The following is a 15,559-nucleotide window of genomic DNA, read 5'->3' on the forward strand; positions in this document are numbered from 1 at the left end:
TTCTCTCTTTTCTCTTCTGGTGAACTATCTTGTACTAAGGTTCTGAAGCTAAGATTTTCAAGTATTTATGTAAAGTATCTATTTGTTCTTTGGTTGCCATAGGAAACAAAGAGAGGAATTAGAAAGGTAAAAGATTTTGGACTGAGATTTTTTCAGGAGAATTTCCTGCAGAAATTTACATTGAAGAAAATCAAATGCTGTGCTTGTATGTGAAATCTTGTAAAATTTACTTCAAAGGTTTTGAAGGTTTAAAGATTGATTTTGAAAAGATTTTTGTAAGCTAATGAGAGTATTTTAATGACTTGAAGGGATTTCTAATTCTTTCTTGTACTTCATATGGATAACTTCTTGGGTCTAAAAGTTTTTTCCATTTCTTTCATCTATAGGATGGTCTGGTGTGATTGAGTCTGTTGTTACCCATATTCTTCCATTAGTCCAACATTTTTGATTTTCCAACATTTTAGCTTCACAAAAGACATCTAAATGATTAGAAATTATATATTCATCTTATTATATTCTTCTATAAATCTAAGGGGATTGTCTCTAATCAAATTAGCTGAAAAAGGATCCCAATCTCATTCAGAGAATTGGGTAAGATGATAAATTTGTAGCGGGTATATAATTTCACCTATCTGTCTTTTTTCTGTTTCACTATAAATCACCATATCTATTTTTTTCTATCTGCTTTAGTTGTTCTAAGATTGCTGAGACTATTTTAGAAAACATATCAATGAGTAGTTACAATTTGCAGAGGCTAATTTAATTAGTCCTTTATGTAGGGCTCTGATTATGGTATTGGAAGGGTTTATATTTATATTTGGAATACTTAATTTTGGCCAGCACCAATCTATTATGAGATATTTGCTAAGAGTTTGGAATATTTTTCTTTAATTTCATTGGGTTGGAGGATCTTTTCAAGAATGATACCATAAAGTTCATAGGGCAATGCTTCACATTTTTGTACCAAAGGTCAATTCTTAATTGTTTAATGGAGGTTGAGCTTTTTTCCATTTGTTTTTGTTGGTTATATTTAATTATACGAGTTTTGGAATGAGGACCGACAAATTAAATTCTAATTTTGTCCTAAGAGTTTAGTTTTGATTCCATTTTGATCAATGTAGAAGGGTTTTATGAGTTCAAGGAATGAATTTCTAGAATTATTGGTTGATTGAGATATTGAGCTAAAATAAAGAAAGTTTTGAGAAATATATGTAATTGTAAATCAATATATTCGTTAATTTATATTCTGATCTTGACTACTAGTGGAGGCTAGTTTTTATTTTTTGTTTTTGAGAAGGTTTATAGGTATCAGTTCTTCATGAATAAAATTTGAATCTATTTTAGGATCAATTAAGGTTAGGGTGTCTATCTTGAAGTTATCTATTTAGTAGGGTAATTTTTATTTAGAAAATATTGAAGTTTCATCTAAGAGAATCTCTTTTCTTTGTTATTATTGGTTTTTCATCTTCAGGTTGAAGGAGTTTTAAAGATCTATTTTCTGGCAATAAGATAGGGTTTTCTTAATACTATCTTAAGATTTCTAAGGTTCATAAGAGGTAAGATCTTTAATTGGGGTTTTCAAATGTCTTGGTATTTTCCATAATTTTGACCAAAATTTTTGTGGATAAGACTTAACCATATTTTCTGTTTTTGTATTGTAGATTTCTGGTTTGAAAGGAAAATTATTGTTATTCTTTTGTAAGTATGGACAGAAGTATTTCATAATTCTGCCTCTACCTTCTAATTTTAAACCTAAGCAGTTACATTTATCATTTTCTTTTAAGTTAATTATTTCTGGCTGATCATACTTTTCAAACCAATCAAAGAATCGAATATGACTTTTTGATTGAGTTCATAAAGATATAATAGCGAAGTAAGATTTCTTCTATTTGAGTTTTATTATAGAAATTGAAAAACTGTTGTCTTTTTAAACTATTGTAATCAGAATAAAAAGTCTTGCCTAAGTTATTCTTTATTTATAACAAACTTGGTATTGATTTGAAAGTTTGGTTTGATCCTAGAAGCCAGGCTATTAGATTTAAGGTTTAGGATTGGGCTATTTTGAGGAAAATAATCCCAACTTTCGCTTTCATTATCTGATTCAGAGTAAGATAATTGAATTTGGTTATTTTCATCTTTAGGAGGGGTTTGAGTATTATCTAGATTTTCATAGTCTAATTTAGAGTGAAGAGATTGAATCTCTTCTGGATTCAAGTTCATCTTTTAAGGGTTAAAAGAAGGATTCAGATGTTGTTCTTTTGATATCATATTGATTTTGTAGCTATTTTGTTTGTGGAGGGCTTTATTCTGAAGTAATTAGGAATGTGACTGGAAAGACTTTATGATTATAAGGGAGAATAATCAAAAAGAAGATGACTAGGATCTTAAAGATTACTGGAAACTTTTATGTCTGTAAGAAAGGGAAGTGACTAAGAGATTTAGGGTTAGGACAGACTCAAGGAGAGTGACTGAAAAGTCTTATGCCTATAAGGAAGATGACTAGAAGATAATTAGGAGTTCTTAAGAATTCCCAAGTATGGAAAGGTTAGTCCTTGGAGAAGGCTAACTAAAATGCTTACCTATCTAAAACTTACTAACATAAGGTTTTAATTCACAGCCATAACTACTTGTACAGCTAGAAAACTCTATACTAAGAAGGTACCTAATCACTAAAAAGGTTTGTAGGAAATAAATCTACCTGTCTATAAGGAGTAGGATCCTAAATTACCTTATTATGTTTCTAGATATTAAAGGATACAAAGAATAAAATCCTATTTAGAGTTATCTACTTTATAAGGTTAATGTCAATATATATATAATATATTATATATATATATATATATATATATATATATATATATATATATATATATATATATATATATATATTATAAGGTTAACGTCAATATACACACACACACACATATATATATATGATTGGTAGAAAATTATGTGACACAGGAGTTATTATCGTAATGTTGTTTCATTTTTGCATATGCATGGATGCTGCCATATTCTTGCTATAACCGAATTTTGGAATTCTTGGTCATGACATTTTTTTTTTTTTTTCAATTCCATATCATGCTACAATTTTACCGGAGCTGTTGGAGACTTAGTTTGGTAATTAGTGCCCTATTGTCTCATTGTAGCTCTTCTTTCAAACTTTAATTAGCTGGCCTCTTATATGATTCAGGGATGCATTTGTTGATTATTGGGTCAATAGCAACATGATGACAACAGATATAACCACCCAGATATTTAACATTCTGAAGCAACCTGATTGCAAGTACCTCACTCAGGTCTGTCTCTTGTTTTTTCTGAATCTTCTTAAGATGCCACTTCTAGCACTCCTCTCTGTATAACCTTCCGGCCACACAGACTGATGTCATTTGACAGTTAACATATAACAATGGGTTGCTGGCTGCTAGTCTTAGTGTATTTCTACATCAGCTTATCTTGTTATATTTGTTTATTTAATTTAAATTTAACTGATATAGGAGGACTTTAAACCTGTCCTTCAAGAACTTTTGGCGACGCATCCCGGTTTGGAATTCTTACAGGGCACACCTGAATTTCAGGAAAGATATGGTGAGTCTTTTATTGCTTTACATGTTTATGGTGACAGAATTGATCTGGTCCAATTATGTCAATGTTTAGTGCTGGGATTTGCTATTTGGCTGATAAGCATTATCATTTGGAGATAAAAAACACATTCACTTGTGATTGCTAGTATTATGCTTATCCTTTACATTCTTATCTCTGTATAAGCTAAATATTTAACTTGAGGATGACCTAAGCTTTGTTTCTGGCTAATATGACTTGGAATGATCAAGTGACTAGGAAAATCTAAACTATGCATTTGCATTATAAAGTGTATGGTGTCAGTTTATAATTTGAAATACAAGTTCTTGTATTGGAGAGTGATGCATGTTGTGAAATGCATTGAGCAGCCATGTTGATTACTGCTTGAGACACCCTTATTGTTTTTTAATAATTGATCTGCACAACAATATAAAGTGGATGCTCCAGCAGTGGCAGTTCCACAGTTCTGGGAACATTACTTTATTCCTACTTTAATACATATAGTTTTATCATGTTTGACACAAGGGAATGGCCGAGCATTCACATGTACTGAGGACATGGGATAACTGATAAGCATGTAAGAACTCCATCCAGTCATTGATGCTTCATGTTCCTGTTTAATATGAACATTTGTCTCCCTTGCTGTTGATTGGTGAGAGAAATATGTCTAAGAGATCTTGGCAAGAGTACACAATACTGGGAGGAGTATGCTGAACCTTTTATAGATCATGATGTCATGTGAAGCACTCTACATCGGAATGTATAGAAATTACTTTCTAGATTTTGATTCGAATTACATACTAGTGTATATGTCCGCTTATATGTGTATCTCTTCCATATCATAAATAGGAAAGAAACCCTCTATTAGGCAGAACAAAATTTTCCCATATCATTATTATTATTATTTTTGATATTTTGGTTTCTTTCTCCTTTTGGGTTTAATTCGGTTAGGAATGCTAATATTATGGCAATCATCGACAATTATTCTAAGATTGCATTTCATGTGTGCTCTGGATGAGATTAGTTGGTCTTTGTTGTATTATTTGATTGGTTCAATAAATAGAATGCTATTCCATCGAGGTGGATTCCATATATTGATCCTCATCATTCCGATCCTGCCAATCTTCTGCTTGTCTTTATTGGTGGTATGCCTCCTGCTATTTGTTAATTGTGATCAACTGGCAATGTATGGAAGTAGTGGTTGCAATTATATTGGTCTGGAGTATGTTCTGTAGCTTGACTGCCTTCTATGTTGTGGATGTGTGTGGTGAAAGATATTGTGATTAATCATATCATCGCACAGTTTTTCTTTCATATCTTATTCCATTTATTTGCTGGAGTTTTCTAAAAACTTGCTCGGTGGATTACTTTTTGATAAAATCTTGCCACTAAAACATCATACAACATTATCTATCTCTAATGCATATGATCTCTAATCCTTGTTGCCAGCGGAAACTGTTATATACAGAATTTTTTACTATGTGAATAGATCTGGAAATGGCCAACTTACCCTTAGAGAACTGAAACGTGGAAATTTAATTGCTGCAATGCAGCATGCTGATGAGGAGGAAGATATTAACAAAGTTTTGAGGTAATTTTACTTAAATCAAAATTTACAATTCATCTGGCATATTGAGAATTTTGGTATGGTTTGTACAGTCTATATTACTGTTGGTGCCCTTTACAGTGGTCATAATTCACATTTGTACTCTCTAGCATCTGTAAATATCCATGTTGTGCCTGGTGGCTCCAGAATCAGACCTTGGTTACTTCTAGTCAACATGAGAGTACATTGCTAAAAATGTTAATGATTGATTATATAACACTAATAAAACGTCCCCCTTGTCCCAAAGGAGAACGAACTCTTCACAGTTATCATTCTGTTGAACAGCAACCTGGCATTTGTGCAAGAGTTGTAAATTGTAGAGGATTTAGCATAGAAAAGATGTAGATAATTGATTCTTCATATTTCAGGAAGTTAAACCTTATTTCAGATTTGTTGTTTTGCAGAGATCCAAAACTAAATTCAGATCTGTGCAGAAAATCTGTATCCATTTTGTTGTAGTGATCTGTGATTTTGGGCAAGTCCTCAACCTTGAAGATAGCTGAGATAGAGAGGGAGAAGAGAAATTATAAAGAATTTCAACTATTCAACTGATAACATGTGTTATTGCCACTTCTCTTTTTCATAACTCAAAACCTGACAATATTCTAAGGACCATACAGATTCATTTGCAATCGTTCATAAAAAGAGATGACCGAAGACTTCTTGAAAGCAAGAATCAGAACCCATTTGGAGATTGGTTCTAAAATTCAGTCCAAGAATTACAAGTAAATATAAAATATGTAATCTATCTTGAAATATGCCTAGTCAGAAAACTTTGGCAATTTGACCTCATGAGCTGAAATATTTATTCGTTAATGCTAGAAACAGCAATTGTAACGGGAAACAGATCTCTTCAAATTAAAATTACCTGGATCTAAAGGTGAAGCAAAGCTAAAGTGCATCATGATATTTGATGTATATGCAATGATGTATCTATTATGGTGGCTATTAATCTGTTATAAGCCATAACAGCTTACACGAGAAGGACCAACATATTGTTCTATGATTGCTTGTCTTGTTAATTTGTAGCACTAATTTTGAACCTTTAACTTCTTGAGTGATTATCAGTATTTGACCATGGGATAAAGGAGTTTTCTGAGTTTGTCTGTTCTTGCAGGTACTTCTCATATGAGCACTTCTATGTAATATACTGCAAATTTTGGGAGCTCGATACAGATCATGATTTCTTGATTGACAAAGAGAACCTTATCAGATATGGAAACCATGCACTGACATATAGAATTGTTGATAAAATATTTTCACAGGTTTGTATTTTTTTATGCTTTCATGATTCTTCAGACTGCTTGAGATAACTTAAATATTTATTCATGGTTGATTTACATTCTTAGAATTCTTTCTGACATTGTATATACTGTATATGTTTCAACTGTCCTTAGTTACCGAGGAAATTTACAAGTAAGGTTGAAGGAAAAATGGGTTATGAAGATTTTGTTTATTTTATCCTGGCCGAGGAAGATAAATCATCTGAGCCAAGTCTTGAGTATTGGTAATTTTCAACTCCTCTTTGGAAATAACTGATAAATTACGGGTCTCTGTACTTGGTTTATTGGGATTTCTGCTGTAACATTATCCTATTTTCTCCCAGCCTAACATGTTATCTTGAAGCTTACTTTTTGTTGATTGGAAGATCTCTTTAGAAACACATTAGATTTTGATTTTATCTTCCCTCTTTTTCATAGGCAACTTCTTTTAATAGATGGAGATTCATTTTTCTGTTGAAACTTGGGCTCTCTCAGTTTTTAAGATATAAAGAAGCGGGAATGAGAGAGCTCTGATATTTAATACAACCCCTTAGTGAATGGCTGCAAATAAGCTGCAAGAGGGTATAGTTGGTGTGTCATATAGAGACATCAATCTTGATGATTACCTGTCTACTGCTGAATGTTTTTCTGTAGTGTGTTGGAATTTTATTAGTGGGGCAGCACTTCTTATGACTTTAGGTTGAGAAGGGAAATCTGGAAATTATCTCCCTATCATGACAACATGGGATAGTTACTAGTTGCTCATGTTAGGAGTTTCTGTGGACGAGGGAAATCCTGGACGGAACTACACTGGACAGGCATTAACAACGACAAAGGAAGAAAAAACTTTCTCAAACAGCAGCTTGACAAACGTAAATGAAAAGCTATGGAACATGTCTCCAAATTATCTAATATATTACTCTTATAAGAGGCCTGTCTGGTTCAATGTGAGGAAGTCTCAACATGCTATAGATTTGTTAAAATCTCTGTGCAGTGATAGCTGGTGGATTGGGGCCTGCTTACTGCTACATCTTGCTCTGACACATTCTCAAGTGATGATTGTTTATCAATTTGAACTTCTTTTCCTGTGTCTATTAATTTTTTTTCACTGGTATTTTCAGGTTCAAGTGTATAGATTTGGATGGAAATGGAATTCTGACTCCCAACGAAATGCAATTCTTTTATGAGGAGCAGTTGCATCGTATGGAATGCATGGCACAGGAACCTGTACTCTTTGAGGACATTTTATGTCAGATGATCGATATGATTGCACCAGAGGTCCCTTATTGCTTCTATGTACACAATGTATATTTTTGTGTATTGTTTATCTAGGTATAACTTCAGTGTTTCTGACAATGTCTTTCTCTGCAGAATGAGAGCTTTTTTTCTCTACGAGACTTAAAAGGCAATAAACTTTCGGGAAATGTTTTTAACATCCTTTTCAATCTTAACAAATTCATGGCATTTGAAACGCGTGATCCATTTCTTATTCGTCAAGTAAGTGCACTAATCTGTATAGATGAACTTCTTGAAAGTCGGGGTATGACACCAGTTTGGAGTGACTACTGCTCATGCTCCTAAAAGGGAGTCTCAGTCTGCTTGAAATGGTTTATGCAGGAACGTGAAGAGCCAACTTTGACTGAGTGGGATCGTTTTGCACACAGAGAATATATTAGGCTCTCAATGGAAGAAGATGCTGAAGATGCCTCTAATGGAAGTGGAGATGTTTGGGATGAATCACTTGAGGCTCCATTCTGAAGTCAAACTAAGGTGAGCAGCTGATTGTTTTCTTCTTTATCATGTTTATTGGTGCCAAGATGGTCTCCCTTTTTGTTCCTTTTCTGTTGATCAATGTGCAGTTTCAATTTTTTTATCCCCAAAGAAAAGATTAGCTGCAGATCAGCTGCCATTTCTGATTATTGGCATGAATTTAGGGTAGTTGCATCTTGCATGAGTGACTACAAAATGCATGGGATCAGCTGAAATGTTGCGGCATGTTATGGATATATATATCTTAGGGTGTGTTTGGATGATTGAGCTGAAAAACCTATAGGATTCATGTGTTAGGTCAGTACAACCAGCAAAATCATGTGTTTACAAATTGGGCTAGGCCTATATTAGTGTCTTTGGAGTAGACATGGGCAACGGGCCGGACCGCCCATTACACGGCTCGGCCTGGCACGAAACGGGCCGTGTCTAGCACGGTCTGTTAGCTACAGTAATGGGCCATGCCAAGCACGGCCCATTAGAAGGGGCCAGGCTAGGCTGGGGGTTTGCGGCCCGCGGTCTAGGCTCGGCACGGCCCATAAGGGCCTGGGCTGGCATAGCTCCGCCCGCGGGCCAGGCACGGCCCGGCCCGGTCTAGGCCTAGCATGGCCCACATAGGGATTTTTTTGTGGGATTTTTTTTTGTAAAGATAGATGTGAGATTTTTTTGTAAAAATAAAAAACCACCTGGTAATGGTGGGGGGTTTAGTATGGAACCCTACCAATTTATTAATATCAATAAAAATGGTACAAAGGAGGGAGGGACTAGGCCTGACCTCCAAATACAATGAGGAAGAAAAAAGAAATTGAGGTGACTCACCTCAATAATTAAAAGATAAAATTAAAAAGTTACAAATATGAGAAATTAATAATTGAAAATCTTACTGATCATCATGCATCGTCGGTAGTGTTTGTGTCGTCATCGTCATCAGAATTTGTATTATGTCCATCTTTATCTTGAAGTCTCACCTCGACATCCAACCAATCTTTGAAGCAGAGCAGCATCTCAATTATTTCATCGGTCATCATGCTTCTCTTTTTATCCATAACTCGTCGATCTGCACTAAAAGCAAATTTCGATGCTACTGTGGATATCGGCACAGTTAAGATATCACGTGCAATGGCGGACATTACAGGATATTGATTTTTGACATTTTTTCACCATGCTAACACATCAAGATTTTCTATTTGATTTTCATCATATGCAGATTGAAGATCATTTCGTAAATAAAATTCAAGTTTACTATTTAAAGATGAAGATGAACTTGAAGAAGTATGTGTATGTTTTCTATGTGCAATGAATGAGAAAATAGATGATGAACGAGAAGTACTAGAAGAAGAGACGGAGGTTTGTGAATTAGAAGCACTAGATCCACTAATCTTATTATCATATAAAGCATAAATATCATGAAGAAGTTGGTTTGCTTTAGCTTTAGCGGGTTTAGGATCTGAATTCATGTTTTCACAATATGCATCAAATAAAATCAAAACATCATTTAATTTAATACGTGGATCAAATACAGCAGTTAAGTTATGCATAGGACATATCCTGTCTCAATACTCATTTTATTTAGATTTCATTTCATAAATAATAGGCTCTAAAATATCATCATATCTATGTTATGCAAATTTTTGGCTAATAAGATATGCTTGTTGTAAAAATGAACAAGAGATTGGATAATAAATACCAGAAAGAATTTCAGTGGCATTATAAAAACTAACTAAAAATTCTTCTAAAATTTTACTTTTGTTCCAGTCAGTTTCAGTCAATGTAAAACCTAATCCATGATCATTAATATATGCAATTAATAAATTTTTATATGGATATGCATCATGTATCATTGTATATATCGAGTTCCAACGAGTAACTACATCAAGTTTAAATTTTTTAAAATATTTACTATGATCTATACACATTTGCTTAAATTCTTGAAGCTTTGATCTTGAAACTTGAATAAAACAAACTGTATTTTTAATTTTTATAATAACATATTGAACCATACCCATGTCAGATTGAACAGAGAGATTTAAAATATGATATGCACTTCTAATATGCAATAAATTTTTGTTTAGAATGGGATGCAAAGAGTCTTTCAATAATCTAACAGCAGAATTATTATTAGATGCATTATCAAAAGTAATAGACATAATTTTATCATTAATACCATATCGACATGCAGTTTGATAAATAGTGTTAGAAATTTGTTGTCCAGAATGTAAAAAATCAAAAGCATGAAAAGCAAGAATACGTTTATTTAATAGCCAATCATTATCAATATAATGAACAGTAACAGCAATAAAATAATAATTATCAATAAATACTGTCTAAATATCAGAAGTTAATGATACTTTTGAATTTAGGATAAAAAGAGATTGGATCAAATTTTGTTTCATTGTTAAAAAATTAGTCATAGCTACTTTTCTAAATATATGTCTACTAGTTCTTCTGTAAGCGGGTTGTAGAGCTAACTGAACATACTCTTCAAAATTAAAAACTCACATGAGCTAAAAAGTAATTCATCCTTAACTATCTATTGGATCAATGCTTTTCTTTGATTTTCATGATTATATGTAAAACTACCTACAAGACTATCCCCTTGTATATTAAGGGTGCTTTGAAGACGAGCATCACTTATAATATGGCTCTCTTGATGTCTCTTCAAATGGCCAGTTCCCTCACTATTAGTACAACTATATAATTTGGTATATTTTTTATATTTTGCTTTTAAAACTCCATCTACCATAACTTTTTCAGTCATTTTATACGGCACTAGTCCTCTTACAGGAAGAAGAGGCAGAGCCTTGATCTTCAGTATTGGTTTCAGAGGAAGGAGGAATAGTGGTTTCTTCTCCCTCTGAAATCGAGGGAATGTCAAAATGACTCTTATCATAAGATACCCTATCTAAATATGAATTATGCAAATAAAAAAAATTTACCAAACAAAGAAACTGAGTAGAGGTAGGCCGTAGGTGGAGAATTGTGAGCTTCCTCTTGTGCTCCTTACTCCTCAGGATCTTAACAAAGACCTCCAAGGCTCCAATAGATGGACTAATCTTCCTTTTGTATAGCACTTAAACACTTGCTAATTGCTAATTGAACACTTGCTAAATATTGCTAGAAGATGAGTAGTAGTAGAGGAGAGGAGAGTTGATTCGATGTGGTGAAAATGAAAGAGGAGGGTATTTATAGAAATTCAATATTTTTATTTTTTCAAAATATCTCTCAAATTAGCTGTTTTATGGTTGTTCGGAGGATTAAAATGGTCATTTTCTCAAAAATAGCTATTATAATCCAAAAAAATAAAAAAAAAGTGATTTAGCCGTTACGGGCCACGCATGGCCTGTAACGAGCTTAAATGGGCCGTGCCTGGCATGATCTGTTGGGGCTGCTTTTTTAAAAAAAATAATAATAAAAGGATCGCCCATCAGGCTCGCGGGCCCGATGGGCCACGGGCCGTGCTAGACCCCGGGCCCTAGGACCGTGCCCGGCCAGGGTCCGGGGTAAATGGGCCATGCTAGGCACGGCTCGTTTTGACTGTGGCCCAATGGGCTTGGGTCGGGCCGTGCCAGGCACGGCCCAGTGCCCATATCTGCTTTGGATTGTGTTGGCCTAAATCCTATAGGGAGACAAAAAAGACGTCAGCAGATCTTCTCTTCCTATGGGATTCAACCGGCTCACTCCAAAGCCACCCCCAGGTACTTACGAATGTAGGCCTAACCCAGCCTATAAACCCACGATTTTGCTGATTGTACTGGCCCAATCCAGAAATTCTATAGGATTTTCAGCCCAATCATTCAAACAGGCCCTTAGTATCAAAAAAAACCCTGTCATGTGTCATTTATTAACTAAGAAACTTTCATGTATGGACTTGTGAATAACATGTCGGAACTGAACTGAAGTTGATTATGAAAATTAACTTGGACGGACACTTCAAAGGAGGATGATTTGGAAGAAGATTTGAAACATATACATTAATTAACTTGAACTAAAGTTGACTTTATCAGTGGTGTTGATAAACTAATGGGTATCAGTGCTTTTGCTTGTTTACATAGTTTATTTTAGTTGAAAATATCAGCCTGGAAGAATGAATATGTGGTCGATAGACCATCTTCTAAGAAATTTTTTTAGAGGTGGAATATCATATCCATATATTGTTTATGAGAATTTTGTCTTTGACTATAATGAGTGGACACATGAATCCTAAGAGGCTTGTTGAGGTGGTATAAAGGGGATTAGTGAGCTTCACTTTTAGTTATTAAAACAAAATGAAGAGGTTGGATTTATTGAGTGTACAAATTATTTTGTTTGGTAAGATTATTGATTGCTTTAATGGTTATAAGCCTATGAAATGAACCAAGAGTGGAAGTATGGATACCAGACCTGTACCAATCCTTACAAATTCATTATTGTACCAACACATGGTAGGTCTGTTGGTGCAGACACCTGAGCAATAAGATGATGTTTCAGCTACTAGTGTTGACCTGTACCAAGAGGCATACCGGTGCCAATACCTTATCACTGATAAATTTGGTATGGCTGGTATGGGCCCACGAGCTCTGGTACTTCCATCCTTGCTTGGAGATACATATTCATGATGTCTTTTCTTTCCTTTACCTTTTTTGATCTAGGACTTTGCTAGCTTTGTAGCTAATCCTTTTCAACATTACTCAAGGCATATTTCTTTAGTTGTGATTTTTTTTTCTTTCAACTCTAGTTTGGGAGTCTCCAACGCAAACTTAAGTTGTTCCATGTCCTTCAAATGACAACTTAAGTGATGTTCTGTATTTTAGTACTTGAAGAGGAGCACCCAATAGAGGGTTATTAACGATCAGTATTGCATGAGAATAGACAATGATTCAAGTGCTCTTACATCATACCATAACTTTGTCGGCTGATATGGTAAAATTTACTGACTGCCTATCCCCTGCTTTTATCCCTTCTTGCCAACTCTTGCTGATGATCTGTTTTTCTGTTTTTATTGCCATGCACCTCCTCTTCTTTCCCTTCCTTTTCTTTTTTGACCGGTGCCCCTTCACACACACTCTCTCTCATGCAAGATCCACTCTCACTTTTTCCTTTCTTCTTTCCCATGCACCGCTCCACTCCCTTTTCTATCATTCCCAATCTGATGGGAAGCTCTAAGACCTTACGAAATAGTGTTCTAGTCATGTTGGCTGATTTAATTGAATCCTAGAGACTTGCTGTATTATTTTCATTTTCCCATTCTCTTCATTGCTAGTCTCTTCCTCCAGTGCTGTTGGATTTGAAGGTGGGTCATGCTTAACATTGTCTTCAGCAAAGCATGGAAGACTGCAAGAGCTCTCCCCTGACAAGCACATACGTCATGCTGGTTATATTTTTCTTTTACCTTCATTCTCATGATCTCATCATGCTGTCATTACTTTTACCCTTTTGGTTATTCCTTCGCCTATCTTCTACCTCCATTTGTGAGGTTATTTTGCCCTTCTAGTTTGCTTTGAGTGTGCCATTGTTTACATCATGTATGCCCCAATCTAATTCAGATAATTATTCTTTGTTTTGGTGCACTTTGCTATTCATTTTTTTCATGAAAATTTTGTTTTCTGGTTTGCTGCTATGTTTTGCAGAAATTCATATTTTAGACAAATTTTGAAGGTATATTTTCATGTCCTAGATTGTATAGGTTGATTACTCTCATCGTGATTTATGATATACATTTGTCTTGTTAGAGGTTTCAGGCTAATTCGCTGCTGCTGTGAAATTGATAACCTTATTTTGACCTCTTGATTAGAGGTTGACTTCTTCCCTTGATTTTGATATCTAAATTGGCTTCTTATGGAACCTTATTGCATGAGAGAACCTGAGAGGTATTTGACTAAACATACTTAGACATGATAGGTCATGTTAATAATTAATCAAATTACCCAGCCTCTCCAAGATCCTGGAATCAAGACTCAGACGTGAGAAAAAGTGGAGCACTGGTTTCAGGAGGAAAAAAATGGCTTGCAATTAATATTTAAAGTTGAAAATTCCACTTGTTAGCTTTAGTCTAGAAGGTATAGTGTGCTAGAGCTGGAGCAAGTATTTGGATTGCGAAGACCGGAAGCTGGAGGTTCTTGCAGTTGAGCTTCAAACTTATATTGCCATTCGAATGAGTGAAGTAGCTTTACCTGATCCCGATTCTCTCCTTTGTTGACATGCTCCTTTCTGCATTGAAATTATTCTAATTAGAATTGTATTGAAATGAAATGCTAGAACAGCATAAGAGTTACCTCTTCTTTTGACATGCTGCTACAGGCCTGCCTTGTCAGACCAAGGTCCGTTCTGTATAAATTGCAGGAATATATCTGCATGACTAGCATGAAATCGACATTGTCTCTGTAGCTTTCTTCTAAAAGTAAGCTTGCTTATTCTCAAACTCTGGCTGCTGATGGTTATGTTCCTGGTATTTCTTGATGGGTTCCATGTGTAGGTACCTGAAAGAAATGCTTTGGTCCTGCGGATGCTTGCTCAAAGCTGGCCAAGAAACGGCTAGATAAATTGTACGGCATGCCTCTTTGAAGGATCTTGACAGCCACATCCGTCCTTACCGATGATTAATTACAACTTTCACAACATTGTTCTGATTCCAAATCGTATATTTTTTCCCATGTGCAAAATTTTTGCTTCTCAGGCAAGTGAAAGCAAAGTGGCATTCTGGAGCAGTTGGTCAACACATCAGTTTTGCTGAATGAGGCATAAAAGGAGTGCAGTCACTGATCCCTTGATTTATTCGAATTATCCCAGCCAGGTACCATGAGTTTAAGGATTACTGGCCTTCTAATCGGAAGAAAATCAAATTATGTTTAGTTGCTGGTTTCTTTCTTTTCTTTCCCTCTGCTACAGTTTGTGGAAGCACAAGAAGGCAATTAACTCTTCAGTTTGTTCCTGGCATGTGTTTTCCCCGGGGAATGTGGTGGCTTATTGTAACGTGTTTCTCACTTATGAAAATTTATATGATGAAAAAAGATGGAAACACTTTTATCACCTATACTTGTTGATTTATTTGTTCTATTAGAATTGTTAAGTGTCTAAAAATTATTGGAATTTAACATTGGCATTATACATTTCAGAAGTTGGCCGGATTTTTTTTTAAAAAAAAATTATTTTTCACCCTCTCTTGTCATTTGTGAAACCATGAGCATTTCTTGTTCCTTATTGCTGTTGCACCTAATAATTTGTCTTATCGGAGGAATAATTTAATCTGCGTGCCTGGGAAGGCACTCAAACACTGCACCACCTAAAACACCTCGTTTGTATACCATCTAATTTGCGACATGAGACTAACATAGCATCTTGGGAAATTTAGGAACAAGTGCGTGTA

At 34.8% G+C, this 15,559-nt stretch overlaps 1 protein-coding gene across 10 annotated transcripts; it reads left to right on the top strand.

The window, feature by feature from the left end:
* The first annotated feature begins 1,661 nt into the window (after window positions 1–1,661).
* LOC140852468 (probable serine/threonine protein phosphatase 2A regulatory subunit B''delta) lies at window positions 1,662–15,222 on the top strand. 10 transcript variants are annotated; one of them, XR_012135345.1, is made up of 12 exons: window positions 1,662–1,698; window positions 3,194–3,299; window positions 3,498–3,588; window positions 5,032–5,173; window positions 6,306–6,453; window positions 6,586–6,695; window positions 7,572–7,728; window positions 7,822–7,947; window positions 8,068–8,220; window positions 14,494–14,593; window positions 14,669–14,738; window positions 14,870–15,222. XR_012135345.1 is itself a non-coding variant. In XM_073245623.1 (10 exons), the coding sequence occupies exons 2-9, from the start codon at window positions 3,228–3,230 to the stop codon at window positions 8,206–8,208; spliced, it is 987 nt and encodes a 328-aa protein (XP_073101724.1). In that variant the 5' UTR covers window positions 1,662–1,698; window positions 3,194–3,227; the 3' UTR covers window positions 8,209–8,220; window positions 14,669–15,222. The 10 variants fall into 10 exon arrangements, 4 of the variants coding, with proteins under 4 accessions (XP_073101724.1, XP_073101725.1, XP_073101727.1 ...); XR_012135346.1 differs by lacking the exon at window positions 14,494–14,593 and having other exon boundaries at window positions 14,870–14,986; window positions 15,082–15,222; XR_012135343.1 differs by having other exon boundaries at window positions 14,669–15,222.
* Window positions 15,223–15,559: the final 337 nt, after the last annotated feature.

This window comes from Elaeis guineensis, chromosome 11 (assembly GCF_000442705.2).
Source record: "Elaeis guineensis isolate ETL-2024a chromosome 11, EG11, whole genome shotgun sequence".
Lineage (NCBI taxonomy): Eukaryota > Viridiplantae > Streptophyta > Magnoliopsida > Arecales > Arecaceae > Elaeis > Elaeis guineensis.

What these genes read in the sequence shown, in the direction of transcription:
- LOC140852468 (XM_073245623.1), top strand. Translation starts at nt 3,228, where the DNA reads ATGATGACAACAGATATAACCACCCAGATATTTAACATTCTGAAGCAA. An exon ending in TGAATTTCAGGAAAGATATG is followed by an intron (nt 3,589 to 5,031) that starts GTGAGTCTTTTA and finishes CCTTGTTGCCAG; the next exon opens with CGGAAACTGTTATATACAGA. An exon ending in TCGATATGATTGCACCAGAG is followed by an intron (nt 7,729 to 7,821) that starts GTCCCTTATTGC and finishes CTTTCTCTGCAG; the next exon opens with AATGAGAGCTTTTTTTCTCT.